Here is a 12,175-nt window from a genome sequence, read left to right on the forward strand (position 1 = left end):
TAAATTCAAAAGCAGAGATGTAGTAATACAGGGTATAAAGAATTACAGTATTCGCAGAAGTGCTTAATATCGAGTGGTGGAGTCAGATCGATTAAAGTACCATGTGTGTTGCCGACATGTAACAGACTGCCTTTGGAATCTCCGTGTTTCTCTCCGACAGAATCTCGGATACTAGTAAGTTAAAGATTCATTGTGTTCTATATTTTCAGTTGTTATTGTTATGCTTGTTGAACCTATTTACCACTGTTATTCTATTTCGCTAGAGAGCTGCGTAGAGTGGAAGGAAGGCACACGTGTTTGGCACCCACAATGTCGCAGGACCACCGACAATTGGACAGCAGTCTCATCTGCATCCTCCCGTTGATACAATCAAATATGTCTGTTAGCATCTCAATCCTACAAGGTGTAGTTAGGCGAAGTTATCACTTCAAACCCTCATGTAGGAAGGCCTAGATGGTGAAGTAATATGCGATTGCACAGATATATAGGCATCCGCATCTTTTATCTTGGTTACAATGTAAATGAAATAAGATAAAACGTATCTCGTTTACACTGTAAACGAGATAAAATCATTACACAACACATGTATAAAAGTGATATGACTACGTCGTCATGTGCCTTTGATAAACCGCTATTTTACGGTTTATTTTGTATTGAATTGAGCAGATTTTATCCATTATTCTCACACTTATTCATATAATTCGCATGTTTTTCATTTTCCTTCCTAATTTTGTGATATGATTGACAACATGTTTCTTTGGCCTTAAATTTGCTAATTTTAATCCTCTCTTATTACCATTCAATGCCGTGATATGTTTGTTAAGTGTTTTTAGGTTTTATAGGGCAGGAATGGCTTAGAGGATGGAAAAGAAGCATGCAAAAGTGGAAGGAACACAAGAAAGTGGAGTTTTGAGAAGCTGGCAGCGACGCATACGCGTGGGTAAAGCGTCACGTGCTGCAGATATCAGAAAATGTTGGGGGCAATTTTTGGGCTGTTTTTTGCCCAGTTCCAAGCCCGAAAACACATATTAGAGGCTGCAGAGTGGGGGATCACTCATACACACTTTCATTTACATTAGTTAGGTTTAGATGTAGTTTTCTAGAGAGAGAGGCTCTCTCCTTTCTCTAGGTTTTAGGATTTTTAGGTTTATTTCTTCTCAATTTTAGATTTCTACCTTGTTTTAATTTAGGCTTCTTCTACTTTTATTTGTTCTATTACTTTAGTTTATCTACTTCTCTTATTGATTCTTTTATTTTGCTAATTTAGTTTATGAACTCATATGTTACTCTCAACTTTCATTAATGCAATTTATGTTTCATGTTTCTTATTGTTCAATTGCTTTGTTATTGTTATTTCCTTGCTTTGGTAGTCTTAGAATTTCTTATGTCTTGTCAATTTTCTATGTTTCTACTTTACGCCTTCCAAGTGTTTGATAAAATGCTTGGTTGGATTTTTAATTAGATTTTCATGTTCTTAACTTGGTTTGATTAATTAGAGATTCTTGAGTTATCAAAACTCTTTTGTTGATTGGTGATTGAGAATTGATAGTTAGCTTAGGCTTCACTAAATCTAATCTTTGATTAGGACTTGTGAACTTAAGTTGATTTTGCTCACTTGACTTTCCTTCATTGTTAGAGGTTAACTAAGTGAGAGCAAAAGGCAATTACCATCACAATTGATGATGATAATAAGGATAGGAATTCTAATTCTCAATCCTTGTTAGAACTTTTCTTAGTTGTTATTTTACTTCCTTATTATTTACGTTACTTGTTCCTTATTTCAAAAACCCAAAAGTATACTTTTCCATAACTAATTATAAGTACACTTCCCTGCAATTTCTTGAGAGACGACCCGAGATTTAAATAATTCGGTTAATTCTATTAGGTTTTCTTAAGTGACAAACAATTTAAATATTAATTGAGGTTTAATTGTCGGTTTAGAACTATACTTGCAACGCAATTTTTTTGTGAAAATCTTTACCGACATTTTTCCTCCGTCAAATTTTTGGCGCCGTTGTCGGGGAATTGCAAATGTGTGCCTTATTATTGGTTATTGTGAATATTGTAAATATGTTTTCCTCTTCGTTTCTTTGTTAGTTGTTTCTAGTTTTAGGAGTTTATTTTCCTTATTTCTTATAATTTTTGTCTTTGTTTTCTTTTGTTACCATGAGTTCTCACCTTTTTGGCTATGAGTTTGGTTACAATTATGTTGTAGGAAGTGGAGATTACAATGAAGGCTTGCATCAAGGATGGAACAATCAAAGATGGGAGGAGCCTCAAGGATTTGATCAACCCTCTTGGCAACAACCCCCTCCAATGTACTATGAGCAACAACCATTCTATGATGCATACTAAGATAATGGTTATGGTGGACCTCATTGTGACAATCAACAACCTCCACCATATACCTATGAACCCCTTCCTCAATATGGCCCTCAACCACCATACTCACAAGCCCCGTTTTACCAAACACCCTCATATGATCCTAACCCATATCCACCATACCAACCACCTTATGAGCCATATGAACCACTCATAGAGCCACCCCAATTCCAACACAATTACTCCCAAGAACCACCACCTCCATATACACCATGTTCATATCCATCAATCCAAGAGTCATATGATCCTAATTATGATAGCCAAGCAGAATAAGAGCCATGTGATCATTTGAAGGAAGTCATGGATCGACTTCAAGCAACCATCCATCAAATGGAGCAAGAGAAAATCCGAAAAACACACGAAGCTCTCATGGCTAAAAAATCTCAACTTGAGGACAAGGGACTGGAGTATGTTATGCAACAAGTAGAAATGATGGAGAGTGTTGAACTACCACATCCTTACCATGATAAACCACCTTCCTATTGTGAGCCCTTTCTCCCATATAATGAGCCCTCATACCCACCCCAAGCTCCAATAGATAATTTTTTCACTTCTCTACTTCAAGAGCAAAGAGAGATGCAGCAGACGACACTAGAGTTCATAGCTACCTTGACTGAGGTAGTAGGTAATTTAGCTTCACTGCGTTTTAACACTCAAAGTACTCCCATGGCCACATGTAGAGAATCTAATGAGGAGCGTAGTATGAAGGAGAAGTTAAAAATTCCGGTGGAAAATGAGAAATGTGATTTTGTACTAGAAAAATTGGAGAAAGCCATAATAGTTGAAGAGGAAGAAGTGGTTGAAGACTTAGGAGATGCTGAACCTCCATGGGAATCCAGAGTTGTAGAGTATTCCTCCAAGAAGCTTGAAAGTGATGTTGAGGAGGCTAGTGCACAACCTCAAGGCATATTCCCTATGAAGAATTGGACAGAATAGATCAAGAGGCAAGCTCCCTTGGTGATGATAATCATGAATCAAGCCCTCCTAGTGATGAATCCGCATCCGCAAAAGAACTCCTTGAGTTAGAAGAGCCTTCCCCCGATGAAATTGAAAGCAACATTGAGGTTGAAGCCCTTCGGCAAGGTTAGACGGAAGTTGAATATGCTTTGTCAAGATCGTTGGAGACTTCTCTACCTAGGTTGCCATCTACTCCTTTATTTGAGTGGGTAAACCTGATTTTCATTAGTTTAATTGTCCCACTTGAGTATGGTATCCTTGAAACGGATGGCCAATTTAGGAGGCTTTGTAGAATGAAGTGTAAGAGAAGGATGTTTAGTAGTTGGAGTTGCAAATCAAGACTCATCAAGTTTGATCTTTCAAGAGCTAGATGCAAGGGTTGGACCGGTGATCACTTTGTTGGGTCTAAGAGAAGACTTTGGTACCTCATTGAGAATTCGGATTACTTGCCACCCGATTGGAACAATGCTGATCCACTTAAAGACGGGTGTAGAAACAAGATTTGGGATCCGGGAATACAAGAGAATCAACTTTGAGAGCTCAAAGCTTGTGAAGAACTTCTTCGAGGCTTGGTGAATTCACTTGGAAATGTTGGAGCTTATTGGAAATCCAAGCATTGGTGGAAGTTTCAAGATGAGTTCAAGCACAAGCCACCATGACAAGGAGCTCACCAAATGTCCAACTTAAGCACTTTAACTAAAAGTGCTAGGTGGGAGATGATGGTAATCAGTGGGTAAGAGAAGGGGGGTTGAATATTTAACCCCTTTTTTGCCGAGTGGTACTTTCTGCCCTTCGAAATAGCTTCAGGAGATTTTTCTTCTTTTTGTTTTGTAACTAGTTAAGAGACATTTTCTTTTTGTCTCATAACCAGTTAGGAGATAATTTTCAATTTTGTCTCCTACGCAACAGAAACAGAAATGGAGTAGAAGAGAGAGAGAGATAATCACACCAAGAAGTATCCTGGTTCAGCTGCTAACTGCAATGTAGCCTACATCTAGTCTCCATCACAACAATGATGGAATTTCACTATAATCATCTTGATTACAAACACCAATTCTCCCTAGGAACTACCCTTCCTATCCGGGACAAGTCCAGAATATATCCCTAAAACTGAACTTGACTTGGTCACCTACCAAGCTTTCAATTGCTAAGTGCTAACCCAACTTGCAAGAGAATTCCCACAGAATCATGATACACAACACAGATGTACAAAGGACCTCTAGGACGTCTATGGCTTTTCCTTTAATTTTGTACACTCTGCCTTTTTCTCTCAATGGCTTTTTCTTACAAACCTCACACTGTTTGTCTTTTTCACCATGAGACTCAGACAGACAAAACTAAAGAAAATATAAAATAAAACACATTGAAGAAGAAGAACTTCTGTTAGCTTTGGGTAGCTATGACAACTCTGTGCTTTCTCTCTTTGTATCAAGCCTTGGCCGTTCACCCTTATTATCATGGTTTTGAAAATCGAACCAGATCGGCCGGTTCAACCAAAATAACCGAGAACCGGTCACCTAGCCGGTCCGGGTAACGTTAAAAACCGACTGGCAAAGAACCGGTGGAAAAACCGGTCAAACCGACGATTAATCGGCGAACTGGAAAAACCGTCCAGTTTTTTGGCAGTTTTATGGTTTGCAACTTGAGATGCCAAACGACGTCGTTTTGGCTTTAAAAAAAAGAGAAAGGCGTACACGTAACCCATTAACCCTAATCTCCCCTTTCCCCTTTTCAAGTGCATTCACCATTCAGCCATTCACCCATCATTGCCACCAAGCTCCAGATTCCAGAAACCACCGAGCAACCCACAGCCATCCACAGCAGCGACGACCACCACCGCGTTCTGCTTTTCGCCGAGCCCGCCTCCTCATCGTCGAACGTCACCGAGCTCGCTGAACCCGCCTCCTCATTCGCCACCCACAGCCATCCACAGCAGCCGCGACCACCACCGCGTTCTGCTTCTCGATGAGCCTGCCTCCTCATCGCTGAACGTTGCCGAGCTCGCTGAGCCCGCCTCCTCATTTGCCGGTAAGACTCTGTTCTTGTCTTCTTGATTTATTTGCTGCCTTCTGGGCTTCTGGGTTCTGAGCTTCTGATTATGATTTATGAGCTCGCCTGCTCTATGCTTGAACTTGCTTCCTTCTGAATTCTGATTATGATTTATGAGTTCTATGCTTCTTGATTTTGATTTTCTGATCTCGCCTCCCTCTAAACTTGCTGCCTTCTGATTATGAGTTCTGTGCTTGAACGTGCTGCCTTCTGAGTTATGATTATGAGTTCTATGCTTGAACTTGCTACCTCATGAGTTCTGATTATGAGTTCTGTGCTTGATTCTTTACTGATTTCGATTTATTTGCTGCCTGCTTGATTTACTGATTTTGATTTATTTTGCTGCCTTCTTGATTTTGTGATTTCAAATTATTTGCTGCCTGCTTGATTTACTGATTTCGATTTATTTTGCAGCTTCATGATTTTTGTTTTTGACTTTCTGAGGTTATTTTGATTGCTGTTTCATTATTTTCATGATTGCTGTTTTTTATTTTAAATATGTTTTGCTGCTTCTGAATATGTTTGCTGCCTTCATGATTTTTGTTTGCTACTTCATGATGAATTATTTATTTGTTCATGGTTTTCTGAAGTTGTTTTCTGGTCTTTGATTTTCTGATTGTTATAGATGGAACAATCACAAAGTAACCCACAGCCACAAGATAATGTTGTTCAAGATTCTCAAACTGGTTCATCTAGAGGTAAATCTGATCCAGCTTGGCAGTATTTTACAGTGAAGTATGACAAAAATAACAAGGCTCAATATACATGTATTTTCTGCATGAATACTTACAATGGAGGGGGGATATATAGAATGAAATATCATCTTGCAAAAATTCCTGGACAAATTAAAGTTTGTAACAAAGCAACTGAAAATGTTGAACTTCAATTCAAAAGGCTTTTGGAGGAAAACAAAAAAAATAAGGCAGAAAAAAGAAAATTTACAGCTGATTGTTATGATGTGGAAAGTGAAACACAAGCGGAAGAAGAGGGTGAAGCGCCTAATCCTGTACAACCTCCAGCTCCTGCAACAATGGGAGACAAAGGAAAGAGAAGAGCGATTGCTGCTACTCCAATTGGAAGTTATTTTAAGGAAAGGACTACGCCAGGCTCTCAACCAACTTTGAAAAGTGTCTTGGCCAGTAAACAAGTTGTGCACAAGGTTAAGTTGGGGCTTGCAAGATGGATCATTGATGCACGGATTCCATTCAATGCAATTCAATCGCCTTACTTTCAACCTGCCTTGGACGGCGTTGCTGCAATTGGACCTGGTTTCAAGGGACCGTCATATGATGAAATGAGAGTTCATTTGCTGGCCGATCTTAAGAAGGAGTGTCAGTTGCTTGTTGAAGGTTATAGGAGCTCGTGGAAAAGGACTGGTTGTACACTGATGGCAGATGGCTGGACTGATCAAAGGCAGTGTACATTAATTAACTTTCTAGTTTATTGTCCTGCTGGTATGTCATTTGTTAAGTCTGTTGATGCTTCTGATATGATAAAAACTGCCGATACCTTGTTTAAATTGTTTGCTGAGGTTATTGAGTGGGTTAGGTCTAGTAACATTGTGCATGTGGTTACTGATAATGCTGCGAATTATGTATCTGCTAGAAAACTCATTCATGAAAAGTATCCAAACATTTTTTGGTCTCCTTGTGCTGCTCATTGCATCAATCTTATCTTGAAAGACATAGCAAGTCTTCCTCACATAGCTGACCTTGCCTCTCGTAATTCAAAAGTGACTGTGTTTATTTACAATCATATGATTTTCTTGTCATGGCATAGAAAAAGAAAAGAGTGGAAAGAAATTGTTCGACCAGGAGTAACACGTTTTGCTACTGTTTTCATTACTTTGAAAAGTATATATGATCATAAAGAAGACTTGCAATCATTGGTGGTGGACAAATATTTCACTTCTCATAAATTATCCAAGAGTGTCAATGGAAAGATGGTTAGTTCAATTATCTTGGATAGTAAGTTTTGGGAGGATTATTTTACTACTGTTATGCTTGTTGGTCCTCTTATTAAGTTATTGAGGCTTGTTGATGCTAATGAGAAACCTTCTCTGGGTATCGTGTATGAGAGCATGCAAAGAGCCAAAATTGCTATCAAGACAATGTTTAGAAATAGAAAATCTGCATACACACCTTATACAAGTATCTTGAAAATACGGTGGGATAAGCATTTGAAGCGTGATCTCCATGCAGCAGCATACTTTTTGAATCCAGATTTCTTCTATAGTGAGGGGTTTGTTGAGAAGGCAAATATCTTGAGGTCTTTGCTTGATTTATTTGATATTGAAACTCTTTGTGATGACTCAGTTGCCGCAATGCAAGAGATACAGTTGTATCGAGATCGAAAATGAAGTTTTGGAAGGGAAAGTGCATTGAAAGCAATTAAGAGACTTGAACCTGGTAAGTTATTATATTTCTATGTTCAATTTACTTTGAATGTTTTTTAAATATTGAATGAGAATTGACGGTTGACTTTCATATCCTGGTAGGTGAATGGTGGAGGCTAAACGGTGGGAGTGCTCCTAACTTGCAAAAAATGGCAATTCGTCTTCTTCATCAAACATCTTCATCATCCGGCTGTGAGAGGAACTGGAGCCTCATTGAACAAATCCATTCAAAGAGGAGGAACCGATTAGAGCATCAAAGGCTAAGTGACATTGTTTATGTCACTTATAATCTACGCCTTCAATCTAGAATGCATCGCAAGAAGAAGAATTATGATCCAATTGACATTCAAAGCATTGACACAGTAGATTTTTGAGTAATGCCAGATGAAGATGATCCTGAATTTACTAATGGAGACATCAAAGGCATTGAAAATTTAATTTCTACGGATAATGCTATGCATTCATATCCTAAAGGTGATTGAAATAGCAAAACTTGTTTCATTTCCTCTCAATATCTGATGTAAAATTGTAACTTTAATTTTTTCTTGGTTTTCTATTTTATTTTATTAGATGGAGGAGACGTGGAACTTGATGTGGATTTGCCTAATGTTGCTGATTCTTCAAATACAGCTTCTTTTGGTGGTACTTCTGATGATGGTGGCTTTGGATTACCTATTTATGATGGAGATGTCGGAACACTTAATGATAACTATGATTTTTGATGAGTTGCACCTTAGATTAGTTGAAAACTTGCTAGTAATTGTTCCTTTTGAATGTAGAACATTATGGGTTTGTCATTATGTATGTTTTTTTGTTTAGTTATAAATTTTGATGTTTGAAGTTGTTTGTGAACCTCTAATATTAAGTAATGGATAATTTATTATGTGAAATATTAAATTTTATTAAGTTAGAAATTATTGAATTTATATACTTAAGATTATTTTAAGTTTTTGTAATAATTTTATTTAATATTTAATTAAACCGGTTGAACCTCAGTTGAACCCCGGTCGAACCAGTGAACCATTGAACCAGTGACCTCACCGGTTTATTGACCGGTCCGGTTCTCGCAACCTTGCTTATTATAGAAGGGGAACCTTCCAAGGTTGAAACAGTTCAACAGAGCCAACTTCTTCTTCTTCAATATCAAAACCGGTTCAGACAAAGAGAGGAGAGAGGGAAACCGAAAGCAAAACCAACATGCATGTACCTCTCTCTCATCCCTTCTCATCAAGCTTCATCAATCTGAGCCTTCCATCTTGACTTGGTCCCCAAGAAGGACTTCTGACCCTTGATGAACACTTGATCATTGACAGCTCCTTCTATTTTATTTTTGCTTCTTCCTTCACGTAGCTACAGCAGCTACCTTCTGTGATGGATGAACAAAAAGTAGAAACGAGCTTCACCTAAAGGATCTTCTTCTCTGACCGAATCGGATTTCTACCACTTTTGGCATAGAAATCTTGAAGCTTCTTCTCCACTTCTTACCTTTAGTGGAAAAGATTTCAGCCACGCCGTATTGTAGATCTTCTTTTTGCAAGGACCATCATCACCTTGGCCTCTTGCTTGTACATAGCTTCTCTGCTTCTACCTCTGATAGCTTCTTCCATCTTTATCTCTGATGGAAGTAACACACGAAAACAAGAAAGAAGAAAGAGAAGAAAGAGAAAACTTTGGAAGTAATGAGTGAAATTAAAATCAATTAAAATCCATTACCCATCCCTTATGCATAGAAACGTGTGAGGCAATAAAAGCAATCAAATCAATTTTAACTTTCTCTTTCTTGTTACCAATGCAATTAAACCAAGTTAATTGAAATTGAATTCCATTCCTTAGTGGGAGTAGGTAACCGAACTCCACCATGCTCCATTTAATTCTTCCTTCTTTTAATTTCAGACCCATGAAGATGTTGGGTCAAGAGGAAATTATTTTGGGCTTCTCAATTGTTCCTTGGCCCAATTATCTTGCTAACCAAATAAATATTACAGCCACATATCATATAGAATTTTTGCCCAAGGCTGAATATTATCATCACATTGGGCTTGTTTAATTTTTGGCCCAATCACAAAATCTGCACAAAACAAAATTGTTAAACAACCAATTTATCATTACAATAAAATTAAGTTAACAATTTTGTAGTTAATCCTTTTTAACAATGTTTGATCATCATATTAATTTGAAGTTTTTCAAACTCATCAATCTCCCTCTTGATGACAAATATTATTAAAAAAAATAGATTGAGAAAGGTTAAGGATTAAGAGAACTCCCTTGAAGATTTTGAATCCTTCCCCTTTCCATTTGTCATGTAGCTCCCCTTTAATATGTGCAATTTTATTAGTGGAAGCATTACTTGTAACATGCTTAAAGCCAAGCTTAATACAGTTCCAAAATAAACTATAATGTATTCAACATATGAAACATTAATGAAATGTTAAACAACTTGATTTTTGAGCAGATGTATAATGATATTCAAAACTTGATTTGTTATCTTTTAGATAATTTTCTGCTCACAAAAATAATACTAAAGTATGCTTGAGTACTTTCAGAGTACATTGTAACAAATAACCAAGACTCAACATACTTTAAATCAACATGTTCAAAAACAAATAGTTCCTGTTAAAAATATTTTCTGCCAAAACATTCAATCAAACAAAATTATCCAGAAACATAAAGTTAATCCAACAAATCAGATCAAACAAAATTGGCAGGCAAAAAATCATCAGAAAACTGTAATCAAAGTATCAGAGCAATAAACATCAGATTAGCAGATTATCCCCTTTTTCTACTTTTCTCCCCCTTTTGTCATCAAGAGGGGAACCTGCAAAATAGTTAGAAAACCAGCATGATGAATACACAAAGTATTTGATTAACAAAGCAAGAAAGGTTCAAAGTAGCCGAGTACAATCAACCCACATCAGAGTTCATAGGACACTAAAACAAAAGAACAATTAAAAGAATAGAGCTCAAAGATACGAGCAGCAAAGAGCACATCAAACATCAGAAAGATTAATATCTGAGCCAAGGGAATCATCTTCTTCATTCGAAGCATCCATGTCTCTTTCAAAGCTTTTGAGTAGAAAATTGATTCTCTCATTACACTTAGTCCAGGCCTTTTCATTTTCATAAGCTTGTTTTCTGGCCTCCTTGGAAGATTTGATTATCAGATTGGTCATATGAGAGAACTCATGCAGCACATCTTTGACAGATTCGGATAGTTTGGAAAATTTAGAGGGATGATATTTACTTTCACTGTCAAATGCAATAGCGCTTTTTCCCTTTCATGGCTTCAGAAATCCTGCCTCCTTTTAAGGTAGAAACCCTGTTTTCTACAGGCGCATTGAGTACATCAACATTAAAATATTCAAAAATGCAGGTCAGAAAAATACCATAAGATAGATTCACTTTTTTATCACTATGAACATAGTCCCAGATATGCCGCACCATTAGATAAGCAAAAGAAATAGAAGCAGAATTAAGAAAAGCAAATAAAACCAAAGTATTACAAATAGTTACTCTTTGATAGAAACCGCTCTGGGGCATTAAAATGTGATTGATAATGCAATGAAGCAGTGTTCTTAAAGGGCCCAGAGCCTTGTGAGTCAGAATAATTCCATCAAGAGCAGAGAAATTCTCGCAAACCCGATAGAGAGCAGTCTGAAGAGTAACCCCAACCTGAGAGTTCCATTTGCCTGACATGTATGCCCTTGGTCCTACATCTTTATATCCTAATACAGCACTAATGGTTTCTCTTTTCGGAGTCAGATGCACCTTCTTGACATAAGAATGTAAGGCTCCATCATGGTACATCATGTTCGCATAAACTTGCAAACTAGATTCGGGTATACCGGCTTGTGAATCTTAAACAGTGGAGTCCATTTGAGAAAATCAAAGAGTCCAATAAACTCAGCACCCTTTGCAGACAGATTCTCCAAACTCACAACATATGAGGTACAAAGATGACGGTTCACTAAATTTTTAGAATGAAATTCATATGCAACGCAAGATGTGAACCGAGCCGGATCAAAGTGAGAATGATTCTTGTTAAACTTATTTTTGAAGTCTAGAGAATCCAAGTTTGGTGGTTCTCAAGTGTTGCGAAGAGTGTAACCCTTTGAGCGCTGAGTGGTTCGGCCAGAAGGATGAGGAGTTGATCGCTGTGGAGGTGAAGGAGGTGGAGAGGATTGTGACGCTTCTTCTTCTTTGAACATAGGCTATTTCTCTTTTCCAACCTTCTTGCGAGAAAAGATACGTTGATGAATCACTTTCTTTCTCATTGATGCGGTTGAGTGTGAAGAAGAGGATGAAGATGAAGCAAAATGTATATGAATATGGGTGTGAGTCTAGGGAGTAGAGGAGGATGGAGGAATTTTGAAAGAAAGGGTTCGGTTGTTTCTT

At 37.6% G+C, this 12,175-nt stretch overlaps 1 protein-coding gene across 1 annotated transcript; it reads left to right on the plus strand.

The window, feature by feature from the left end:
- The first annotated feature begins 6,013 nt into the window (after window positions 1-6,013).
- On the plus strand, window positions 6,014-7,747 carry LOC130934294 (uncharacterized). Its single transcript, XM_057863881.1, has one exon. The coding sequence runs from the start codon at window positions 6,014-6,016 to the stop codon at window positions 7,745-7,747; it is 1,734 nt and encodes a 577-aa protein (XP_057719864.1).
- Window positions 7,748-12,175: the final 4,428 nt, after the last annotated feature.

The sequence above is a fragment of the Arachis stenosperma genome, chromosome 6 (genome assembly GCF_014773155.1).
Source record: "Arachis stenosperma cultivar V10309 chromosome 6, arast.V10309.gnm1.PFL2, whole genome shotgun sequence".
Lineage (NCBI taxonomy): Eukaryota > Viridiplantae > Streptophyta > Magnoliopsida > Fabales > Fabaceae > Arachis > Arachis stenosperma.

Coding starts and splice junctions, on each gene's coding strand:
- LOC130934294 (XM_057863881.1), top strand. CDS start 6,014: ATGGAACAATCACAAAGTAACCCACAGCCACAAGATAATGTTGTTCAA.